This window comes from Haliaeetus albicilla, chromosome 17 (genome assembly GCF_947461875.1).
Source record: "Haliaeetus albicilla chromosome 17, bHalAlb1.1, whole genome shotgun sequence".
Taxonomy (NCBI): Eukaryota; Metazoa; Chordata; class Aves; order Accipitriformes; family Accipitridae; genus Haliaeetus; species Haliaeetus albicilla.
Window position 1 is genome coordinate 4,321,446 of NC_091499.1, and position 22,734 is coordinate 4,344,179.

General features: G+C 39.4%; 1 protein-coding gene across 6 annotated transcripts in view; it reads left to right on the top strand.

The window, feature by feature from the left end:
- The window catches only part of COL19A1 (collagen type XIX alpha 1 chain), a 207,534-nt gene that overhangs the window by 43,584 nt on the left and 141,216 nt on the right, over positions 1-22,734 (top strand). For all 6 annotated transcript variants that reach the window (XR_011328356.1, XM_069804592.1, XM_069804595.1 and 3 more), the window contains one exon: positions 7,075-7,128. Coding sequence is in view for 5 of the 6 variants with exons in the window: in XM_069804592.1 (XP_069660693.1) it covers positions 7,075-7,128 (54 nt within the window). In the remaining variant the exon portion in view is untranslated. The remainder of the gene's footprint in view (positions 1-7,074; positions 7,129-22,734) is intronic.

Here is a 22,734-nt window from a genome sequence, read left to right on the forward strand (position 1 = left end):
CAGTCCTGGACTCTTGGCTCATCTTAGTACCTCTGAACGGGTCTGAGCCAAAGTCCAAAGTGTATTGTGGGCCCAAATGACTAAAGTGCCGTATTTTCATTGGAACAAGCATTCATGCAAATACTGATGCATCTCTGCCAAGCTATCCATCTGAATGTACAGGAGCATCACTGATCAAAATTATTCCATTTGTGTGAATGACCTTCCTATTTGTATGCCTGGCCTTCCGTTAGGGCTTCGTGAGGACATTATGAGAACAGTTCTTCACTCAACAATAGAACTGTTACCTCGGGTGCTTCAGGAGTGAAGAAGCTGCTCAGTTTCAAGACCGTCTCCCTTCTTGAATGACGAAACCATTCAGTACCATACACCCCGTACTGTGTAGCAAAAACTGCCTCGAGGGCGGTAGTCCCCGTCCCTTTTGTTTCCTGTGCAAGCTTGCATCCAGGGGTGTTTGCTCTGCAGGATTTTATTTGCTGGAAGATGAGTTTCTGCAGCTATCTGCAGCAAGGGACGACCTCCTGCTCTTTAATGTCTGAATAATTAAGACTCAAAAAGTCACCAGGACCAACCTTGTTTGTTGCTTACTGGTCTCTGCCCTTGAAGCACAGTTTTTGGACCGCCTGATAGCTTTTTCCCATTGGATGAAAACTGGGAGGCAGCAGCAGTCGAGCGTACAGTTTAGGTTATCCATGAATAATATACTGTGTTATTCTCACTGTAGCTTGATTCTTAGCACAGTGTATTTCACAAGTTTCAAGCGATCACAAGTCAGGTGGAAGTCTCCTGTGATTTAACACATTTTGATACCTGTTCTGTAGAGCTAGGTTTCCTCTTCTGCTGAGCTGAGATAGTTACTTTTTTCTGTTTTGGAAGCAATTTCTACTACCCCAGCATGGTATACAGCTACTCAGACTCTTACAAATACATTCATTGTTAGCAAATGCTTTTTGATCATAAGGTGAAGGTCCTGTTTTGTCCTCAGCATGTACAAATTATTCAGAAAGACAGAATATGGATTACAGTAATTGGAATGATTACATATATATGGAATATACAAACTAATTTTCTCTAGCAAAGAGGCTAAAAAAAGTAATTGTATGTAATCTTTTTTCTTTATTTCTGTTAGGCAAACTTAGTGCCCACGAAAGATTTTAAATCGAAATCCAAAGAGAATTAAATATTTTTATATAATATTAAAACATTCCAAGCTGTATTAATAGGTCATTGGTTAATGCTGTAAGTACAGCAGGGAGCAAAAAGCCAGAGGCAGAGTGCTTTCAAACATTTAAGTGCCTGTTGATGCACACTATGGCGAAATTAAGTGAGCTTCATTAATTTAAATTTTACTTAAGGAAAATGATGTTTAAAAGGCTATTTTAGGATTGGTAGAGATAAGTTTATGCAATATATTGTTGCACTAAGAAAATATTTATCATAGAATGATAAGAAAAAAGAACTTGTGGAGAAATGAGGTGTCTGACTGCTCTTTCTGCTGATTTTCCTTGCTAGTCTCCCTCTCCCCCTCCTCTGCCAGTCCTATTATAACCCAGGTCCACCTGATTCCACCTAACGCATATCTATCATATCGTGCAGCCTTGAGAATGGTTCTTTTCTGTTCCAATTTTTGTTGCCAAAGTTATCGATAGGGTCCTAGTAACTGGAATGCATGAAAAAGAAAAAATTTGGGGCAAAATGCGGCTGGCTGTCAGTGATGACAAAGTCAGGAATTGCCAGTGTACTTAGTAGACTAAAATTTTATAATGGGCAAAAAAGAACACTCCATGCCTACGGAGCTAAGAATTTCTTTGTAGTCCTAACTAATGTTTTACCCATCTAATAGTCCGAGTTACCAAATTAATAAGGAAAAACATTAGTAATACAGTTTCATTTGTTTTCTTTAAAAAAAAGTCTTACAGCCAGGGGCTTCTACTGAGAGTAACAGGGATGGTGCTTCCTGGGCTCCATACTCCCTGCTTCTCCTGCAGTGCCAGGGAAACCCTGGACTGATGCTGCCTGTGGGATGAGTTTTCCTTCTCACCCTTGGCAAATTCTCTGAATTTGAATTTATTGTATTCATCAAATAAAAGTTCCTAATGAGGTGGGGATTTTCCCAGGTCTTCTAAATAGTTCTATCACCATTCTATAATCCTGAGAACTGTTTACCTGTCTGTATATCTAAGTTTTAAATTTTAGCTTATGTAATTTCTTACAGAGACTGCCTCTCACGTTAATCGTATAGATGACGGAATTAGTATAAAGTATGAGTTCTCTACATTACCAGTTTCACCTTCCAATTCATCACTTATGGAAACCCTGCCAGTACACTGTCTGCTGGGAACAACTCTTTTCAGAGTGTGCTGGTATTTCTTTCTTGATAATAATATGTATTTTCTTACCTGGACATTTCTAATGCTATTGGCATGCGTAACTACACAGAGATGAAAACCAGGAAACCTAATTTACTTAATGAAATCTTAGAAAACCAAACCTAATTTTCGTTAAGGAGTGTTTTGACAACTGGCGTAGGTTGCTCATTTTATCTGAACTAATATGTCCCCCTTGTAAGCAAGAGCAATGTTGTAATGCAATTCTCTAGCAGTGTGTGCTCTAGGCCATGTTAATGTCATTCTTTCTGTTTATTAAGTGCATTTGCTTTTATCTTAGTATTAAAATCATCATCTGTACCTGGTTAGTACAGAACCCTGCTGAGAATATTTTCCACCTCTCAAAATTTCTTGTAGACTTTGTTTTCTAGATTAAATATTAATGTGTCAAGTTAATCCCACTCCATATCACAATGTAAATACATTTTAAATAGATATGCAATTTAAGAGACCAAGTAATGTGTTTAAATAAAATACTTTCCTAGAAGAATTGGGTTTGGTTTTATACTAGAAAGGACTGTAATTTGTTAACTTAAATAATTATCACTTTGTCATTTTCTTTATCGCCACATTTGGCTGTAGGCTATCTTTGCTGTACATGACTTCAATAGCAATGTGTGGTATAGGAATCAAGGTGCTGTATTTTGTGTCTGCTACTACCATATCATTTCTATGACAGGTGCATTGAGTAAAGGCTGCATGGTACGAAGAGGTACCAAAGGTCAAGTGCTTTTGAAACTCTGAATCATTAATGTCAAAAAATGATCACAAGTGTAACACTGCAGGTGGTCTCCGATGTGCAAAATTGTTTCCGCTTCAGATAGAAGGCTGATTGGTAGCATTGGAAAGAAGCATGTCTGCTATTTGTGATATCTTTTGAAGGATTTAGTTTGGCTTGGCTTTACGGAAAGTTGACAGAAGCTTGCTTTGCCCCCCGTCCTGACTTCAGCCTGCTGAATTTCCACCCTGTCTGCTTATGATTTTACCAAAATAAACATTGTCAAAAATATAGTAGCCATCCCATTGTTTGCAAGAGATCACCTTCTGAAAAATATGCTATCGCTTAAATATTTTATTCAATCAGTATCTTGTGCTCAGTTGAAAACGATTTTCACTGGTACCCTTAGCAGAAAATCCTAACAGTAGACTTAAAGCTCACGGTGCTACCTTTGAGTGTTGTTACACTGAGTGTTCCTTGTAACCTATGAATGCCAGCATTGTACTCCTAGTGTTCACCAGCTTATGAAATTGTTCTTCTGGCAGCATATATGTCTGTTGGCTTTGGCAGTTATAAGTAAATGCAGTTCTTTATTCCCATTCTTACTAATTTATTTACATAAACTTAAAAAGTTCAATTGCAGTGTGTGTCAGGAGTTAGAATATTCTTGTTAAGGCATAGAAGAGATTTATTTAGGGGTAGATGTAGGCCTGATGGTCAGGAACCCTGTTTTTTCATCTCATTTCTATACTTTTGGCATCTACTATGTAAGAAAGAGAAAAGGGTGCCTTTTCACTTTTGTGAAGGACTTTGAGCTCTACAGAAGCAAAGGAAAATGCCATTAAACAAAAAAAAAAATAGGCAAAAGCCCCTTAAAAATGCATTTGCTTTTATTTTATTCTGCCATGCTGCCTGTGTGAATACTGTTATAGGTTGTACAACCTACAGTATCTGATCCTTAAACTCATTGAATAAAAGCATGAAAAACTACAACCTTTCAGACTGTGGCTACTAAAATCACAATTACAAGATAGAAGCATAACTTTATGATCTAATTTGCAGTGGAAAATAATTGTCTTCAAGGTGGGGAGTCTGTTGGCAGTTAGTGGAACAGAAGCGTAAACATACCTTGGTTAATTGGCTCGTAAGTCATATATGCTAAAGGCTTTCTGGCGTGTAGCAGGCTGTGTAATTTTAGACTATACAGTATATAAAAATACCCTGCTGGATGTAACAAAGTGGTTCTAGTCTATTAAAATACTGGCAAGTGGCGTAAGGGAACAGAGCGTGCATAGATAAGAGAGTCACTCTGTGGGTGATAAGGTAACCAGGGGCCAGTACTGCTTCTTTGTCTCTCATAGTGCCAGTGGGTTCATGCTATTCACATGAATAAAAAGGACATAGGAGATGGCTCGTATGCTCCTCCAGAACATGGTTGTGTCTGAGCAGTGGTTTAAACTTACGGCTGGAATAGTACTCTGCACCTGGGAGTCGCTCACTTTGATTGATCCACTTAGCTCACGTGTTATGAACAAAGGAGTTTTGAGCCAGGCTGTATACATGCAGTTGTTTTATGATGGTTTCTGTGAATAACTGTTAAGAAATTAAAATGGGGGGCAAGGAAGGTAGGTAAGTTTTATGGCAGGCAAGAAGCAACAGCAATAGTATTGGGCATGACAGCTTACTTCAAAATTGTGGCGACAGTCATTAGGAGCCATCATTTTGCCTTTAGAAAAAGGTAGCAAGGAAATTTGACCTATAGACTTTGGGGTTGGGGGGGGGGGTTGGTTTTGGTTTGGGGGGGGGGGGGTCCTTCTTTTTTTTTTCCTTGTCTTTTTTTTTCCTTGAGGCTAGAGACAAAAATATTGAATTCTCAGAACTTAACTGAGAAGTGCCATCCAGGGCCCTGGATCCAATCCATAGACTCCCTGGGTAGAGCATAAGGAGACTTAAGCACCTCGGAGTACAGTGTGCTGAGTCAGCAGCTGCTGCATGCCAGCCTAGAGGGAATGCTGAGGAAAAGCATGTATTGTAAATCCTTCCTTTACCAGGGATTAAATGTTTCATAATGGCTGTTCTGGGATATAGCAAATACTGTTGTTATGTACTACTTGCCAATCTTACTGCTCCTTTCTTAGCTTCAGAAAGGTTAATAACTTCATTTCAGGACAGAGGTATTACATTTATGCTGAAAAGATAAAGGTACTACAGTATTCTGTCTATGAAGCTTTTTCATATTTTTGGTTTTGGTAGGGGTTTTTTGTGGTTTGGTTTGGTTTTTAAAAAGCTTTACAGCAGTGTTGTTTTCTGATACTGAATTCTGGGATACGTAGCTGATGTTATTGTACCATAACTACATTAATTAAAATCACTTTAAACCTGATGGAGAGACTTAGGTTGTAATTTAAGAAATGATTATGCACTTTACATGGGGACGGTCTCACGTAAAATGCAGGAATGGTCATCTGGATAGGAACCTGGTCTCCTTGCTCTCAGGCACGACACCAGGCTGCTGGGATGCAGTTCACTTGTCCAGTTCCTAACGTTCCTGTTGTGAACTTTGGAAGAGCTTTAGATCCCATGACCACCAGTGCACCAGCAGGCATCAGCCGTCCAGGCAAGTGGGGGTACAGGCGGGGAGCACTCACAGGCTGTGGGGGGCACAGAACATGGATGTTCTGTGGCCGAGACAAAGCCTTTCTGCTACGCTGTCGAGTTAAGTATCTCCTGTCTTATAGGTAACAGAAGAAGAGAAAAATCACTGCAGCACTGTGTGTGTATCCTATTGGGAAGATCATGAGAAACTATTTGTTACTGCAGAGTGGGTTTATTGACTAAACTGATGAACTTTGCCTAATGCCGAGAAGTTTCTGCATATGCCGAATGTCAGAATTAGGAGTTTCCAGGATCCTGCTATTTAAAAATTTACACACTTTGTGAGTTTAGAGGTCTTGGGCACTAATTCCTCAGCAGGGACTTTTGGGTTTGCAGTTTTAGATTTGGGCTCCAAACCTAAGTTTACAACCTGTTTTACGAACCAATTATTTGTGTAAATGTGGCTCTTCTGCTTCTTAGTGCAACCCTTTCTCTCAAAGAACAATTTGATGGTTAATTCTTTTCAAACCAGTGACATTTTCTTCATAAAGAATTGGATTACTCCAAAAAAGGCTGCAGCATTTTCTGTTTGCTAGAGGATGTTCTCTTCTTGGTACAAGTAGACAAACCTAATGTTTTGTTTTGTTTTTAAATGAAGACTATAATACAGTTTCAGTTCTTTCATTATATTCCGCTAGAGTCCACCTGATTTTTATTTTAAATTTTGTAATCCTTGTACTTGACATTATTAAGCAAAATTTCTGTGTTTGATGTTTTCTTCAATCATTTTGAAGACTCGTGGTCCAATTTGCAGCTGCTGGGATCTTCCATACCTCTCCTGATCAGTTGGTCATTTGTCTCTTAAAACTAAAATTTTCTTATAGAGTGCTTACGGTTTAGGATCTGGTTTCTCGGGGGGGGGGGGGGGGGGTAAAAGACAGGGAGAGAGGAACTGAGCTAAAATAGTGTCTTTTAAAAATATTGTGGGCATGTGACTTTTAGACAAAAAAATCCTGTATTACATAGTGAGCTTCACTGTAGAACACACTCAGGCCAGTGAAAATGGACTCCTTGGTTTCACTCTGCTGTTGCAGTGAATTCCCTTAAAATCAGCAGACCTGCTTTTTATGGAAATTTGCATGTGCCAGTATTTGTCAGATGTGGGTCTTAATTGACATTATAGGTGTTTTAAAATGTATTTATTTTGTCCAATTTTAGTGTTACATATAAGGCATCCTCCTCCACAGTGGTTACATTACTAAGCATGACAAAAACAGGGTAGAAGGTGCTTTTCTGTTGAATCAGATATGACCTGAGTAGTTGTTTTTAACCTCAGAAGTCTTTAAACTTCTAACAGAATAATTTGTTTTGTAGGGTGAAATGGGCGCAAAAGGACAGGATGGCGTTGTTGGTACTCCTGGCGAAAAGGTATGTTCACGTATATTGATTTGTAATTTGACTCATGGGAAGTGTTCATTTATGTCAGTGGCTTGTCTGTAATCATGTACAGAAATGGGAGGATAGAACTCTTATGTTAGAAAATTAACTTCTCTTACCTGCGCTGCCATGTTTTTGTAGCACACTGAAAAATGGTATACCAATAGTATTCTCTGCAGATGTGCTTGCTTGTTTCGTTTTTTCTGGAAGGGGAGCTATGCAGAACCAAAGGAATTCACTAGTTCCACTGTGCAGTTTGTGGTCTGCACGCCTAGAAAAGAGCTCTTATGCTCTCAACAGGCCGCTTGGTAGAGCTTGAGATAAACACCACTGACCTCTAAGCAAAGACTTGGGAACAGGCATGGGTAAGAAACATGTTAGCCTACCCGTGTAGACAAGAGGGTAAGTTTCATTTCATTTCAGGATGTTAGTGTGCAAATTAAGGCAGTTGTACATGTTTACTGAGTTTAGAGCTAGTTACCTGTATTAGAGGAAGTCTACTAGTCTAATATTTAGCATCTTCATTATAGAACACAGCCCTCATAAGACTGAGGAAACAGTGTGTTGCTGGAGTTTCTGGTCATTTGGCCTCTTGTGATTTTTTTTTTTCCTTTTTTTTTTTCTTCTGTTCCATAGTAACAGTTGAAATAATAGTGGATTTTCTGCATATACATGGAAGTCAGTCAATATATAAATGAATGAAACTCTCCAGATACATGTGTTAGTTGTTTTTTTGGTTTTTTTTTTATTTCAGTGGTATCTTTAGCATCACAGTTTAAGTCCTCAACCCTCAATTCTGTCAGTTTAGGTTCTTTTTAATCGTATACTTCAAGTTTCTTTTCTTTCAGTGCCTTAAACAAGTAAGCCTTTTAAAGGCAGCTGTTGCTCTGAGAGGCTCAGAATTTCAGTGTTGCGCTTTATTGGTTGACATGCTGCTTTCATATGTATGCAACATTTTAGTAACGGCACAGGGTTTGGTTTAATTTGTAATTATCCAGATTTCTAAGTACTGAAAGAAGTAGAGTTTCACTTCAACTGTCAGGTTTAAAATTTGTAAGTAACAGGATACAGAATTATGAAATTATCTTTCATTTTTACTTAATATTTCTGTCTCAAATTGTGTTTTGTTAAAAATGGGAGGTAGACATATAATATTACCAAAGAGATGAGTTAATGATATTTGCTGCTGATGCTAAGTTATATGTGGTAGAAAAATGGAGAGCAGGCTGCAAAGATGGTCAAGAGACTTTGCAATGTTGAGGGACTGAATCATAGAGTGGTATGTAAAATTCAGAGGAAGTAATAGTAAAGTGATGCAGATGAAGAGGAAAACCAAAGCAAACATTATATATTTCATGTTGGACCCTGGACTAGCTATTACTGTTCAGGAAAGTGACCTTGGAATTACAGATCAATGAAAACATACGCTCACTGTTAAGCACTGGTCAAATAAACAAACGGAATTTAGGAATGATTAGGAAGAGAATAGGGAACAAAGCAAAAGCATCTTAATGTCACTGTTATTAATGAAACCGTATTGTGCTGCATCCTGAATGATGTATACGGTTCTGTTTCCCACATCTCAAAGTGGATCTGATACTACTGGAAAAGGTTCAGAGGCCCAATGCTCTTGATAGCTCCATCTTCCAATTAAGGTGTGACAATGTGGACTTCAATTTGAAAAAGACACAACTGAGATGAAATATGTCCTATTCTGTGCTCTATGCGATCAGGGATGGAACAGAAAAGGTTAATAGAGATTTATTTTTTTATTTTACTCTCCTTTTCAGTATGCAAGCTAGAGCATCAAACCTATCTGATAGCAAGTTCAAAAAGGATAGAAAGGGCTCATTCTTTCTGTTACATGACTACAGTTCGAACACTCTGCCACAGGGTTTAAACACTCTGAAAATCTATTAGAAAATTGATGGAATAAAAATCCATGGAGTGTGTTAGACAGACATTGCTGCTTGTCTGAAAATTCTTGAGCTCCAAGACACTGAAGTGTGGGAAACCCACTGTAGAAGTCTTTAAGGTTGCCTTGTTGTTATACTGTTCTGTAGGCATCCGTTGTTGCCACAGTTGTAGTCATATACTTGACTAGAGAAACCCTTGATTTGATCCAGCTAGACAGTTTTTACTTTTCTGTGCTCCCAGATGTGAATTAATGGGCAGAGTTATTATAAAACATTGTAGATTGAATGAGATTGATCTAGAATGGCGCTGTGTTTTCCCTTGGCTCTTTCTGTAGCTCCTTCTCTGATGTTATCTTTCTTTAAAATTACCAGGCTACGTTGCTTTTCCAGTACAAGTTGTTATTACAGTTTCCATGGTTAATAATGTTTGGGGTTTTTTTGCGTAGTGCCTCGCAGATTCACTGTCAGGCCAAATCCCAAAGCTCCTGTTAGTTTACGTAAGGCTCAACAGTCAGATCATATTTAATATCAAGACACTGTACTTTTCCTGAACATTATAACTCTCTTAATAAAGACTAGATAAAAGCCATACTATTGTTGCAAATTAAAAATGAACTACCATGGAATCTGAAACTGGCAAAACCAAAAGCTGATTAAAACAAAGGCAAACAAAACATTTTGTACATGCATAGCTAAATGGAGAAACTGAGATCCAGCCACCCAGGTTCTGCTAGCCAGCGTTGTCATGTCTATGCAGAATAGTACAGTGCTGTGTGGAATTATTAGCTCCTTTCTGGAGGTAGAATCACTATTTTCCTCCTGCTGTGAATGGTGTTAACATGCTCTGTCTCTTGGTTGAGGCATCAAGAGCTATGTAAATTTGTGTGCGTCTGTTATTTTTGTGCTCCTTTTCCTGGGATGTTCTAGATGCTAAAAATGTACATGGATTCAAAGACAACTGAATGAAGTAAAGGAATAAAAATACTCTAAGCACTGTTATATACAAAGGCGTCTCCTACGTTTCAGACTGTGCAATGCTGGGAGAGTGTTCTCGGGAGCTACTGCTGTTTGTTTATCCTCTTAAACTCTTCAATACCCATTATCTTTTGTTGGAGATGTTACATTTGTATGACTGGTCTGGCTATTTTTAAGTATTTCTGCACTGTATTTTTCTGAGCTTTGTGCAGATGTGCCCCCTGAGTCACTAGTTAAAAACAGGAAAAAGAACAAAGAAACGATACAATTATTTTTTTTATGTAAATGCAGTTTGAGGCTTCAGAGAGCAGAGGGGCTCTTTCTGATACACCCAAAACCTATTCACTGCAATGCTCCATTGTCCATACTTCTTTCTCTGGGGAAAGGTTTGGAGAATAAATATGTGGCAGATCTTACTCATGTTGCTATGAGTAAGCAGCAACATCAATTCATTTGACCTATTTTAGAAGTTTACCTTAGAATGAGATACACTTGGCTATCAGAAGGCCTGTTTCTGTAGAATTGATTAGCTCAAATGTATCTGACACTGTAGCAAAAACCTAAAGTTAGAATAATCCTATCCAATATACTTTATTACTTGAGAAAATCTTACCAGGAGAATCTCCCAGGAATATGCTCTGTGGTTGTATACTTAATTTTCAAGATCTGTGTAAATGGTGAGAAGCCTGTAAGGCTTCATCTATGGCCTTCATTTTCAGGGATCTAAAGTGTGAAAATAGATTGTGTACCTCACGTATCTTCTGTCTGTCTTTAAATGTGACACTTGGCCTTCTGTCATTTGTAAGACGGATTACTGCTGACAACATAATTTCCTATTCACTAAATGCTGCAGTGGTTTTGCAACAGTTGTACCGGCTACTAGGTGCAGATCTAGGTGGTGATTTCTAGGAGGCTCTTGCCATTTGAGAGGTTGGATCTGCCGTGGGCTAATACAGAGAGCAAAGTTTAAGTCTTGATGACTCTAGTGTGACATAAGAATAGCTTTAACCCACAGAAGAAAATGGATGAGTATTCAGACCGTGGTTCTGCAGTTTTTGTTGATTTTTCTTCTGCAGTTCTTGTAAGCTGCCAAAGTAAAAAATGAGGTTTCCATTGACTGGCAACACACCACAACATGCCTGTCATCTCATCTGCCTTCACAGCAAGAGCAGTCAGTGTGGCGGTGCTGATGACCGATCCAGAGAGTCAAGAATCAAATGCAGTCCCTGCGGAGCCCTACCTCAGGCCCCAAAGTCACAGTGCAGTAGGTTGTGGACACCATCACATATAGGACTCTCTATTTGATGTCTAACTACCTAGTTCTTTCATCCCTGTTCTTTTTCAGGAACCGTCTTAAGAGATATTTTTTAAATAGTAGGCCCTACTTAGGGCAACAGAAGAAATTCTTGAGAGTATCAGAGTTCTGTGGTGTTAGTTAATAGCTTGAAAAAGTAAGAGGGTAGTAGTCCTCCCTTCAAAGGAAACTCGCTTCATTTGTAGACTGCCAGAAGATAGGGAATACATTGCCGTGATCCCCTTCCTGCAATCAGGACTGACTTGCAGCTCAGCCTTCTGGGGACACATCTTCAAGATACCTGTCAAATCATGATACAAGAAGAGCTAGAATGTTGTGGTAAATCAGAATCACTATGCATGTGAGACCTTATGCCTCGGTCTTCTGGAGGTGTTCAGCAAAGTCCGTGAGGACAGAAGAAATGCATGTCAAGGGAAGCACTGTGTTAGCCTGCTTTTTGGTGATTAGCAAGTGAAATTGTCTCTGGATACACTTCTGAAGCCATTTAGTATAATTGGATTGCAGCCAGACTGCTGGCTGTATGGCCTGAGAAATTAAATCTGTCCCTGAAGCGGAGGTTTGAGGTGACTGGAGTGCTCTAAGGTGTAGGATGACAGTCGCCTGTCTGCTGCAAATCAGGCTCCGCAAGTTAAGCAACCCTGATCTAGCGGTTAGACTAACCTCATTATGACAACAAGAACTGATTGCTCTGCCATTAGGAATGGTCTTCCCACACCATTGCTGTGTGCAGGGTCACACTACTGGTGTAATCTGAGCAAGGTTGATACACCGCTGGAAAGTATTCCTATTAAAAAAGTTTGATTATTTTCCTAGTCTTCGTGTCATACTGAAATGGCGAGAGGACTCTCCTGTTGGTGAGACCCAGAGGCTTCTCCTTTACTGAGGTCGTAGTGTCTTATTACTTCCATACAGGTTGCACGTGTGCAGCTCCTTTCCATAGCACCTACTGGGGGACCGATACAGATAAGGATGGTCAGCATCCTTAATCCTATGCATTTTGTGTCGGGAGAGAACAGGGTTAGTCTCTCTGCTCTTCCAGCCCAGGAAACAATTAGACTTTGCATGAAGCATATTGTGTGTTGGATCCTCCTTTTGTAGTATCCTTCTAGGCCTTCCAAATAGTTGGACAACTTAAGGAGGTGTCCGCTTTGAACCATGACTGGAAGGTCAAATATTCCAGCCTTAAGAATGTGTTCTTAGACCTTTTCTGAGGAGAAGCGGAGGGGAACCAAAAAAACCCACCAGATCTTTTTGTTCTCATTTACAGGGAGTTCATCTGTCCCTTTCCTTTCCTGAGCTTTTTGTAAACTCGAACAAGCTGGGTTTGATTTGCCTCTGTATAGTTGAGATTTTACTGTTTCCTGCACTACTTGTGTCACTCAGCTGAATAACTCAAGTCCTTTCCTTCTCTTTGCTTCTGGGTCTATAATGCCAGGACAATGAAGCTCCAAATTAAAAGTTTATTTATGTCCTGGATGCTAGGTGATGTAGTCCTGTTTGGGGTTGGGGGTTTGGGGGTTTTTTTTTGCTGGTCTGTTATGCCTCAGCAGTCAAGATGAACCTCTCAACTGTTTTGGCATATCACATTTTAGGGGATGGACAATCTCTGCGTACTTAAAAAGTTTAGTGGGAGAGTTCCTGGTTCTGAGAGATAGGTTGCCATCACTTTGATACAAAGTACTAAGCCTCTTGGGGAGTTAGGGCTTGTGTGTATTACGGGTCCTGCTAGCCAAAAATCTCTTAAGCTTCTGAGAACATGCTGATGGCAGCAAGGCTCAAAGGACTCAAGCTGCTGAAGGTGAATAATTGGCTCTGTTCTTGACCATTCCATACTTGTCTATTTTTTTCTATTACAAAAATATTTTTTCTTCTTTCTCGGTCGCTACGTTCTGAAAAATAAAACTGACGTACCCAGAAACGTAATTCAGAAAACTCAGAAGACTTACCAAACTAAACTGTTATTGTCTGTTCCCCTTTATCCGAACCTCCATAGTAATTGCTTTCTTATGGTTCATGGAATACAATTCACAGTGGTGGAGATGATGCATCTATGTTTCTTGAACTACATTTTGTGAAATACTTGTAACACCATTCACTTTTAATACTTGACTTTCAAACGGCTTACCTTTACTGTTGTAGTTTTTTTCACTAATTTTTTGCAATCTAGATTATGAAAAGACATCCTAAAATACTAAATATATTGCATAAGCTTTTAAAAATACCTGGTTTTGCACAGTAAGCATGAAGAAGCAGTGACATATTCAATAAGCTGTGCATTTACTACTGCGCTGTATGGGTGCTCCCGCAGTGTATTGAAAAAATAAACAGTTTAGACAGACTGAAAGGAGAAAGAAATGCTTATGCGAATAAAAACAATGTTTATCACTACACAACTTACATTTCTATTCCAAGTCAGACTAGAGAAAAAAAACTGAGTGTACATTTCAAGAGCTCTACCAACTGTTTGCGTGCTATTTGTACTTCAAGAGTCATGAAAATGAGACTGGCTTTACGTGAAACTGTGTAGTAGGTATCTGTAAAAGGATTGTTCCTTCTTTTGTTCACTTGCATGTATTTGTGATGATAGCCCAACAAAGTGTACATGAACTAACATATTTTGTGAGCTTGAAGATAACTGAACTAGAATATATAATGCTGTTTGTGGTGGTGTTTTTCTCATTTACCTCTATGAGATGGTTATTTGTAACTTTGTTTTCTCAAGTCCATTTTCAGTGTGCTGTCTTCAGTCTTAATTGACTCTGAAACCTAACCTGATGATTTTTATTCTTGTTAAATTTGATTACCCTTTTGTAATAGGGTTCTCTTTATATTTGGTACAGGTAAGGAAATTATTAGTAAAATGGTTCCCAGAACGTGATACAGATAGCATTTGTGGTATGTGGCCTGCATCAAAACAGCATGTTAACGCTTCCTGAACAGCCTCGTTTGCATTGCCTGGTGGGAAGAGTGGTACCTGAGAAAATGAGTTTGAAAACTGCTGCATTATAAGATTTTTTTTTTTTTTTTTTTTTTTAGAGGACATTGAATTCAGAAGCTCAATATAAAACATGGCTTAGAAATGTCCAGTGCTTTGTTTTCCAACATGATTTAAATATATCTACATTATCTTATACATTAACTTAAAATTTTGGAAAAAAATTATAAATGACATGCTAGTATAGCATGTGACTTCAAATTACTTTCAGAGATGCTTTTAATACCCATCTCCATACTGAGTTACTCCAGGGTCAGGTCTTCAGGGCCAGCTATGTCATAAAATGCACAACCGGAAACTTGTTAAAAGTACATCCAAATCAAATTGCGTTATCATGAAGATCCTTGTGACCATAGACCTGCTTTCCCCATTGCTCCAGCTAGACTATGGAAACTCGGTCTAGAAATTTCCAAGGCTTATTTGACTTTGCAGAAGAGCCATGGATATATGGCCTATTATGCCAGTTCAGCATATGCTCCTGGAGCATCAATCACTCATGCAAATACACAAATCTGAGGAGACATTGGTGTTGAGCTTACGGTAATGCAGTCTTTTCCTTGCAGCTGTCTCGAAAGATCTCTGGACACAGTGCCTTCCACATTTCATGTGCTGTACAGATCCTTGACAGGGGTCAGGATGTTTCCGAAGTAGCTCATCAGCATCTCTGAGAAAGCTTCCAAAAATGCATGTGGAGCACTGGATAGGTACTGCTTAAAGCCATCTTACTCAGTTTGTCTGTCTTTCATTCAGTGCCATCCAATTTCTGAGCTCCTGGCGTTGCTGATCAGCTATATTTCAATATTTTTAGATCAGGTATGGGCATAAATTGTGCAAGTTATGCAGCTTTTGAAAAATCCTTGTAGTGCTTTACTCTGGAGTCTCCCACAGAGATAAAAAGAGTATGATCACTAATATAGGAAAAAGTATTTGACATCAGAAAGCTTTTCAAAGTAGGAGAATTATGAGCTGTAAGAATGTAAAGCTGAAACAACATTTTAATAGGAAATATGGTGCAAATTTTTAAAAACTAATTTTTTATGGGTAAACAACTTAATAGATTAGCCTCAAAAAAGACAGACAGTGGTTTTCCAATGGGAAACTTTATTACCACTAAGTTTAAAGCCTTGGGTTTGAGAATTGCTGGCCATTGGAAATTAGGCAGTTGGACACCATCTATTACAGCAACAACTTTGATATGAGTTTTGTATTCTTTTTTGTTGTTGTTTTCAGTGATATCATTATAATTAACGCACATCTGATTTTAAGAGATGGATGTATATGAAAACAGTAGCTCTCAATCACTTTCTGATGTATAAATGTGCTTTCTAAAAACCTTACTGGGCAAATACACTTCAGACCATTATGTTTTCCAAAACTTGTTTCATTGCTTCAGCATGTATAGTTCTTGCTTGCTTGCTCTCGCTCTCTCCTTAGTGTTACAAGGAAGTGTTTTGAATAGCCTTTGATCATAAATTTGATTCCAGAGAGCTGTCTGCTGTGCTGACTTATTTTTGCCTTATTAGGTGATTTTTGCAGTTCACAACTCCAGGAACTGTTCAGCTCCCTGGTTTTTCAATTCCTAAAGCTAAACGACAGCAGTTCAGTTCGGTTCTCAATCGAAAGCTCCGTGGAATCAAATTACCTTGCGTGCAGTGACACTGCTTGGGTGTTATTTCCATTCTGGAGGGAACAGTGCTAGTGACCACTGTAGGTTGTGTAGCTGTTGGTGAGCAGAGACTTCATTTTTTTATTAAAGAATTGTTGCTTTTTGAGGAAAAAAGAAATTATGCTTCAGTCTGTCAGCTAACCCATTTGAGGAAAGTCGTGGCATTGTCTTCTGTCCTCTTGTGGTTTCTCTCAAAATCAGATTAGCGCAATTGAGTAGAACAAAAGCTCAAATGTGTTTTGGGAGCCAGACGCTAATGCTTGTATTGCTCAGCATCAAAGCCGTGGGCTCCTTCAGGCGAGTGACACTGGTGAGATAAGAGCCGGGGTGGAAGGGTATACCCTCTGGTATTTGCAAAGTAACGGCAATAACCAGCAGAACGTGGCTGGTCACGGGGGCCTGGCGTGCAGCGGCCGCTATTGTGATGTGAGGTGTGGCCAAAGAAACCAGAGGTCACCGTCCATTTTATAGGGGTCTGGGCTGCTGGGAGCAAAACTGAGGGTGGCACGCTGCCATGCAGGACAGGCTTTTGTTAGCGTGTTGTGTAACGTGGAAGTAAAAAATAATGTGGCTGTGAAATAATGCAGTCATTAAATGCAGCTCTTTGTTCCCTAATCAGAGAGTCATGAATACTCTAGCTGTGAGCCTGCCTGGCTCTGGGATTCTTAACTGTGTTTGAAAAGCCTCAGTCAGGACCTACGGACTTCGAAAGGGCAGGGGGAGGCTTGAGGATTCTTCTTCAATTGTTCGTGAATTATATTGATTGGGTTCTTTCTGTGAGGTTTCTGTGGCACACAGATTTTTTTTTTTTATTTTTTTTTTCTCCTTTAGTTGTGAGGGCTAGAGACCGCAGGTTTTGAAACTAATATTCTGAGCTTTTCACATCTCATCAGAAAGTAGGGCTTTAAGAAACATACACATTATTACAAGACTTGGCGTTATAAAAGTTAGCAGCAGCATGTTGCAGGAGATGGACTAATTGGGGAGGAAGAAACTTTCTCACTGTACTGCAGCATTGTACAGCTTGTCTGACATGTTTTGCTTAGTTTTGTTTGTCGTCTTTTGAGGAATTAGGTGTTGGATTTCACCAAATATTTTGAGGAATTAGGTGTTGGATTTCACCAAATACTAGATTTTGGAGCTGATGAATCATTGATCTATATTAGGATAATTATGGATAACTTAACGTTACTGTACTTCATTTAATTTATATGTAACAATATTTTCTCCCTGGCTAACAACTTCTATTACAAGTAGTGCAAGAGATTTTAAAAAAAAATTTTTAGCTTCATGCAGTGGAAAATTTATACGTAGTACAAATTGTACAGAGGTTATAGATAATACTGTTGGCTGCTGTGACTTGTGACCTATTAACTATTAATTCTTCTTTGCCCTTTTTTGGTGGGTGAGTTTTATTAGTCATAGAATTATTTAAATAAATCCAGCTCAAATGTGCTTTTTCAATGTCAATGAATATACTTCTTCCAAAAAAACCTTAAAAATTATAATGTAGGTTTTATATTCCAAATTCCATGTAAATTGCTTTTCTTAATTCGTAGACACTAAGTTCTTGGACATAAAAACTGCTTTTTATTCATAAAGTAAAATCATTCATAGCACTGTGAAACAGAATGTGGGGGGTTTTTTTAATTCCCACTGCTAGCCAGTATTTATCAACACCTAAGATCCATACTGCATGTTTCAAGTCTGAATCGATTAAATCAATGTGACACGCTGAGGCTGGGCCAAGTCTTGTCTAATCAGCAGTCAGCACTGTTGCTCTGGCATGAGGCTCCCAAAAATAGAAACACAAGAAGTCAAACAAGTAAGTGGAAGGGCACTAAAAGAAAAAGTGCTGCTAATTCCACTGTTGACTTTCTGTCTAATGGATTCTTGTTCCCAGGCCACGCTAAGTAAAGCAACTGGCGCAGGGTGTGTTTCTGCAGATGGCTCAGCAGTGACACACGCGGCCCAGCTGGTTGACAGGTGTTTGATTTGTATTTAACAAGTACCTCACACAAGCCAGATTTTTTTCTTTTTTTTTTCTTTTTTTTCTTGTTTTACAGATACTGAGAAGCTAGTCAGCTGATGCTTTTTCTTCAGAATTAATATTCCTTTCACTGTGCTCCCTTGTTGTTGTGAATGGCAGTTCTGATTTTCCCTTACAAATGAAGATACTATAGTTTTAGTTTGTAATAAGACAGACACTAAATAGGAGCAATTAATCCATAGTTAACTTTATTTAATAGTTGTAAGCTGTAACCTTTACATGTGGAAGATGCACAACACTTTATTTATAGCTATTGACAATAAGATCTCAAGAAATGTTTATTTAGCTGTCCATATCTTAGAATGAAAATTCTCTTAGAGAGTATGCATGGAAGGAGAATGCCAGACTTCTGAGGTATAGCTGTTAAACTCTGTGTTCGTGTGTCTTCCCATAACATGAGAAGGTCTTGGGACTTTCTTGTACAGTGTAGCACAAGCCTGGAGTAAAAGAAATTCCCTGCCCAGAGGAGCATACGGTATTGATAGAGACGCACCCAAGGCTGCGAGGGAAGAGCGAAAGTGCTTAACAGATGAGAATAAATAGTGTACAATGCTATTCCTTACTGATTTTCTTGTAAGCTACATAACAGCACACTGTGTAATGGGAGAGAGATTGTCTCAATGGTGGCCTGTTTATTTAATTCCACTTTGGGGGTTTTGTTTTGTTTTAATAACTCTGAGTGGAAGAAATTATGATCTTTGTGGCATTTGTTAGTCAGTGCGTGATAGCAACTCTGCTGGCAAAACCAGCAGTGGAAATAGTAAACTATCAGGATGCTCTTACAAATCATCTTTGATTAATGTGAACTTTCAGGGTCTTAGCTGGTGGGATGTGTAATGTCATGGTGACTATGGCCACTTTGTCTTCCCTTGCCCCATTTCTTCATACTTTAGTCTGAGCATTTTTCTTTTCTGGTATCAAGCCCATGAGATGGAAGAAGGTGAGACTTCAGGAACTGTTAACAAAAATGCGTCACTCTTTGCAGTGACAGGCTTATAATGTCAGTGTTGTAAAATAGCCAGAAGAAATGCCGCCCTGTAGAATATAGTGTACTGGCAGTACTTCTGCTGAACCTTGGAAGAATGAGAAAGGAATGCAGTTGGAGAAATGGCTGTCAGAGCAGTGTTGATTCTCTAAATAAACATTGGGGTTTAGTGAGAGGATGATTAAAAACTCATGCAGAGAGAGCCTGTGTCCCTTGCATAGTGGACTAGCTTCTTTCTGTCAGGCATCCCAGATGTGGGATATGGAGTAGACTAGTAAGCCTCAAAGAGGTTAAGCAAAGGGCCTGAAAGGAAAAGTTACAACCCTACTAAGCTGAGATGTTGCTGTTCCCCACAAGGCTGCTCAGAATTTATAGTCATGGGGTACACCTGGAGGGTTAACTTCAGGGAGCAGTTCCTGGGGCTCCTGTGCTGATGGTAGATCCGCTGACGCCCAATTCATGGGTGGGGAACTGTCTGTTGGAGTCCTAGATACACGGTCCGTATATCCTCTTCATCCAAACGCTAGCCCGTCTCTAAAAGACATCAAATGTCAGAAAGCATTGGTTTTGAAGTGAGGAGATATATTTCCTGGGAAAGCCTTAAACTTCCGAGTGTAAATGGAGACATGGAAACTGTATCTTGAACTGCTCTATTTATCAGTAGTTGATAGGAGGTTTGCAGCTACACAGGCACACCAACAATATGGTATTTCAGAAAAAGTACTCATCTGAGCTAGTTCCTAGATTAGAAATTCCAGTCTATATGTGGTCTATTTATTGTTGATTCACCATAAATCCTTGCTTTGCTACTGTTTTTTTCATTTCATATCTGTGTGGCTAGACATTAGACTTAATAGTGTTTAATGGTCTGTGGGACAGATCTTTGTTAGTGTAAACTGACATCTGTACCAGCTAAGAAAGTGCCTCCTGAATCTTCAGGTTATGGAAATGGATGATGATGATGATAATAATAATAATTCCTGGACTAAAAATGCCTCTGACATCTGAGAGGTTGACCAATGCTGTTTACCTTCCTAATATATACTTAGGGTTCCAATTATTATGGTGAATATAATGGTCATAATATATTTTATTATTTTGAAAAGACCTCGGCAATTCATTAATATTGGATAATGCTTTTTAATTTATATTTAACATTACTGCATTTCAAATAGTATTTTAGCAAGGCTAATTAGATGAATTTCCAGTTCTGTTGAAACTTTAATAGGATTTAGATTCGCTTTAACACCATGTTATGGTTGGGTTAACAATAAATCAATAGGTGGTGTGTAAGTCAGGCAATGTTTCTTTCGAGAGGTCTACTGTAAGGGAAAAAACATAGTTATAAAAATCTGTCAGTTGTCCATGAGTATAAGATTACTTCAAAATTTTTCCTACTGTGTTGCTTCAGATGATAGAAGTATCCAACTGGCTAGGCTTAATTTTCTAAACTGTTCATCCATAAGACATTATGAATCTTTGAGAACCTTTTGCAGCCAGAAGCCTATTTGCCAATTGCAAGTACTCTACAGTAAGCATTCTCATGGTTTTTGTTTGCATTTTCTTTACACTATGTATCATGTTCTAGGTCAAAGGAACTGGATTGTTTTCAAGCCCATGTTTAATTCATGTCTGCACTGCATTTTCAAATAACAATCTAAAAAAAAAAAAAATTAACATTATCCATTTTTATGTAGTATAGTGTGCTTCTTACCCATCTTACCTAAGGAATGTATCTGGGTGGTGGGCCATTAAAAAAAGCTGTTAGTTGAGTCATTTGACTCAGGCTGAAAAGTAGAGGAAAAAATTGCAAAGGCCCTCAGGCTCTAGGACACAGTGAGGCAAAATGAGGAGAAGTGGTCCTGTTCCACTGCTCTTCCACATTGCCTAGAACTTGCCCCTGGCTTGTAAAGCTCCATCGTTCCGGGCCCTGAGTGGCTAACGAGTTTCCTGTCACAACCGAGGAACTACACCCAGAGTACCCAAGGTCCTGGTTATGTGCTGATAATACCTTCTGCCTTCATTTTTCTCCTCTGTTTGGTGTTTAGTTCCTTGCAGTCCAGTTCTGTTCTGTTTGAAATCAGTGGCATTTAGGGGTGGTGACTGGAAATGTGCCTTTGGCTTGGGGAAGAGTGGCTGGAAAGCTGCCTGGTGGAAAAGGACCTGGGGGTGCTGGTCCACAGCCGGCTGAACATGAGCCAGCCGTGTGCCCAGGTGGCCAAGGCGGCCAATGGCATCCTGGCTTGTATCAGAAATAGTGTGGCCAGCAGGAGCAGGGAGGTGGTTGTTCCCCCGTAGTGGGCACTGGTGAGGCCGCACCTCGAGTCCTGTGTTCAGTTTTGGGCCCCTCACTACAGGAAAGACATGGAGGTGCTGGAGCGTGTCCAGAGAAGAGCAACGAAGCTGGTGAGGGGCCTGGAGCACAAGTCTTATGGGGAATGGCTGAGGGAACTGGGGTGGTTCAGCCTGGAAAAAAGGAGGCTGAGGGGAGACCTTATCGCTCTCTACAACCACCTGGAAGGAGGGTGTAGTGAGGTGGGTGCTGGTCTCTTCTATCAAGTAAAAAGTGATAGGATGAGAGGAAATGGCCTCAAGTTGTGGCAGGGGAGGTTTAGATTGGAGAGTAGAAAAAATTTCTTCACCAAAAGGGTTGCCAAGCATTGGAACAGGCTGCCCAGGGAAGTGGTGGAGTCACCATCCCTGGAGGTATTTAAAGGCATGTAGATGTGGCACTTAGGGACATGGTTTAGTGGTGGACTTGGTAGTGTTAGGTTTACAGTTGGACTTGATGGTCTTAAAGGTCTTTGCCAACCTAAGTGTTTCTATGGTTTTGTGATTCTGTGATTGTTGATGAAGAAGGTCAAGAAGGCGGCAATTGTCACTTCTTCAAGGACATGCGATAATGGTGAATACCACTTTTATTTGCCAAATGCAGAAAGAACACCTACTGGCAGCAGAGGCTCTGCTTCTGCTGATACTTTTTTTGACTGTATAAAAACCACTCCTTGGCATCTATCATAAAGGCTTCAGTCAGTTCGTTACCAGTTTTCAAAAGTAAAAAGGAAAAAAAAGCAATATGCTGGCCTGTAGTTATGCATGAAAATGAATTGAGTGATCCTTTCATCTTGGGTTTTTCAGAACAACTTCTCTGACTTCTCAAGTTGTGTGAAAATAATTTGTGGGAGCAAAATATAGAAACAGACTTTTGACTCATGCACTTTATTTGTGAAATATGGGTGCTTTATGTATTTGAATATACAAATTGTGCAAGTTGCGTGCTTTTTAAGACATGCTAATAGCAAAAAAGGAAACAATGCCAACTAAAGAGAATGCAGGCTGGAGTAAGGAGCCCTGTGGCCATATTCTCTGAAGCTCCGAGCTGCCTCTGGCTGCTGATTCATTAGTTTGCATGCAAAGCACCAAAACCTAAATTTTCAAGTGTTGTTTAATTTGGAGTGTATTAACGCCTAGTTGCCTGAACAGATGGGCAAGTCAGAGCTGTCCCAAAGGCGGGTATCAGGAAGGGTTGGGAATGAGGAAAAATTGATGCCTCCTGAACTCCGATTATGTTATGAGGTGCAAATGAGAACAGTAGGGTTATTCTAATTTGCCTTTCTCCTGAGCAGCTACATAAAAAAGCCACAGGAGCCCTGATTACTAGGACACAATGACACAAGAATCCTCTGACCAGCCCT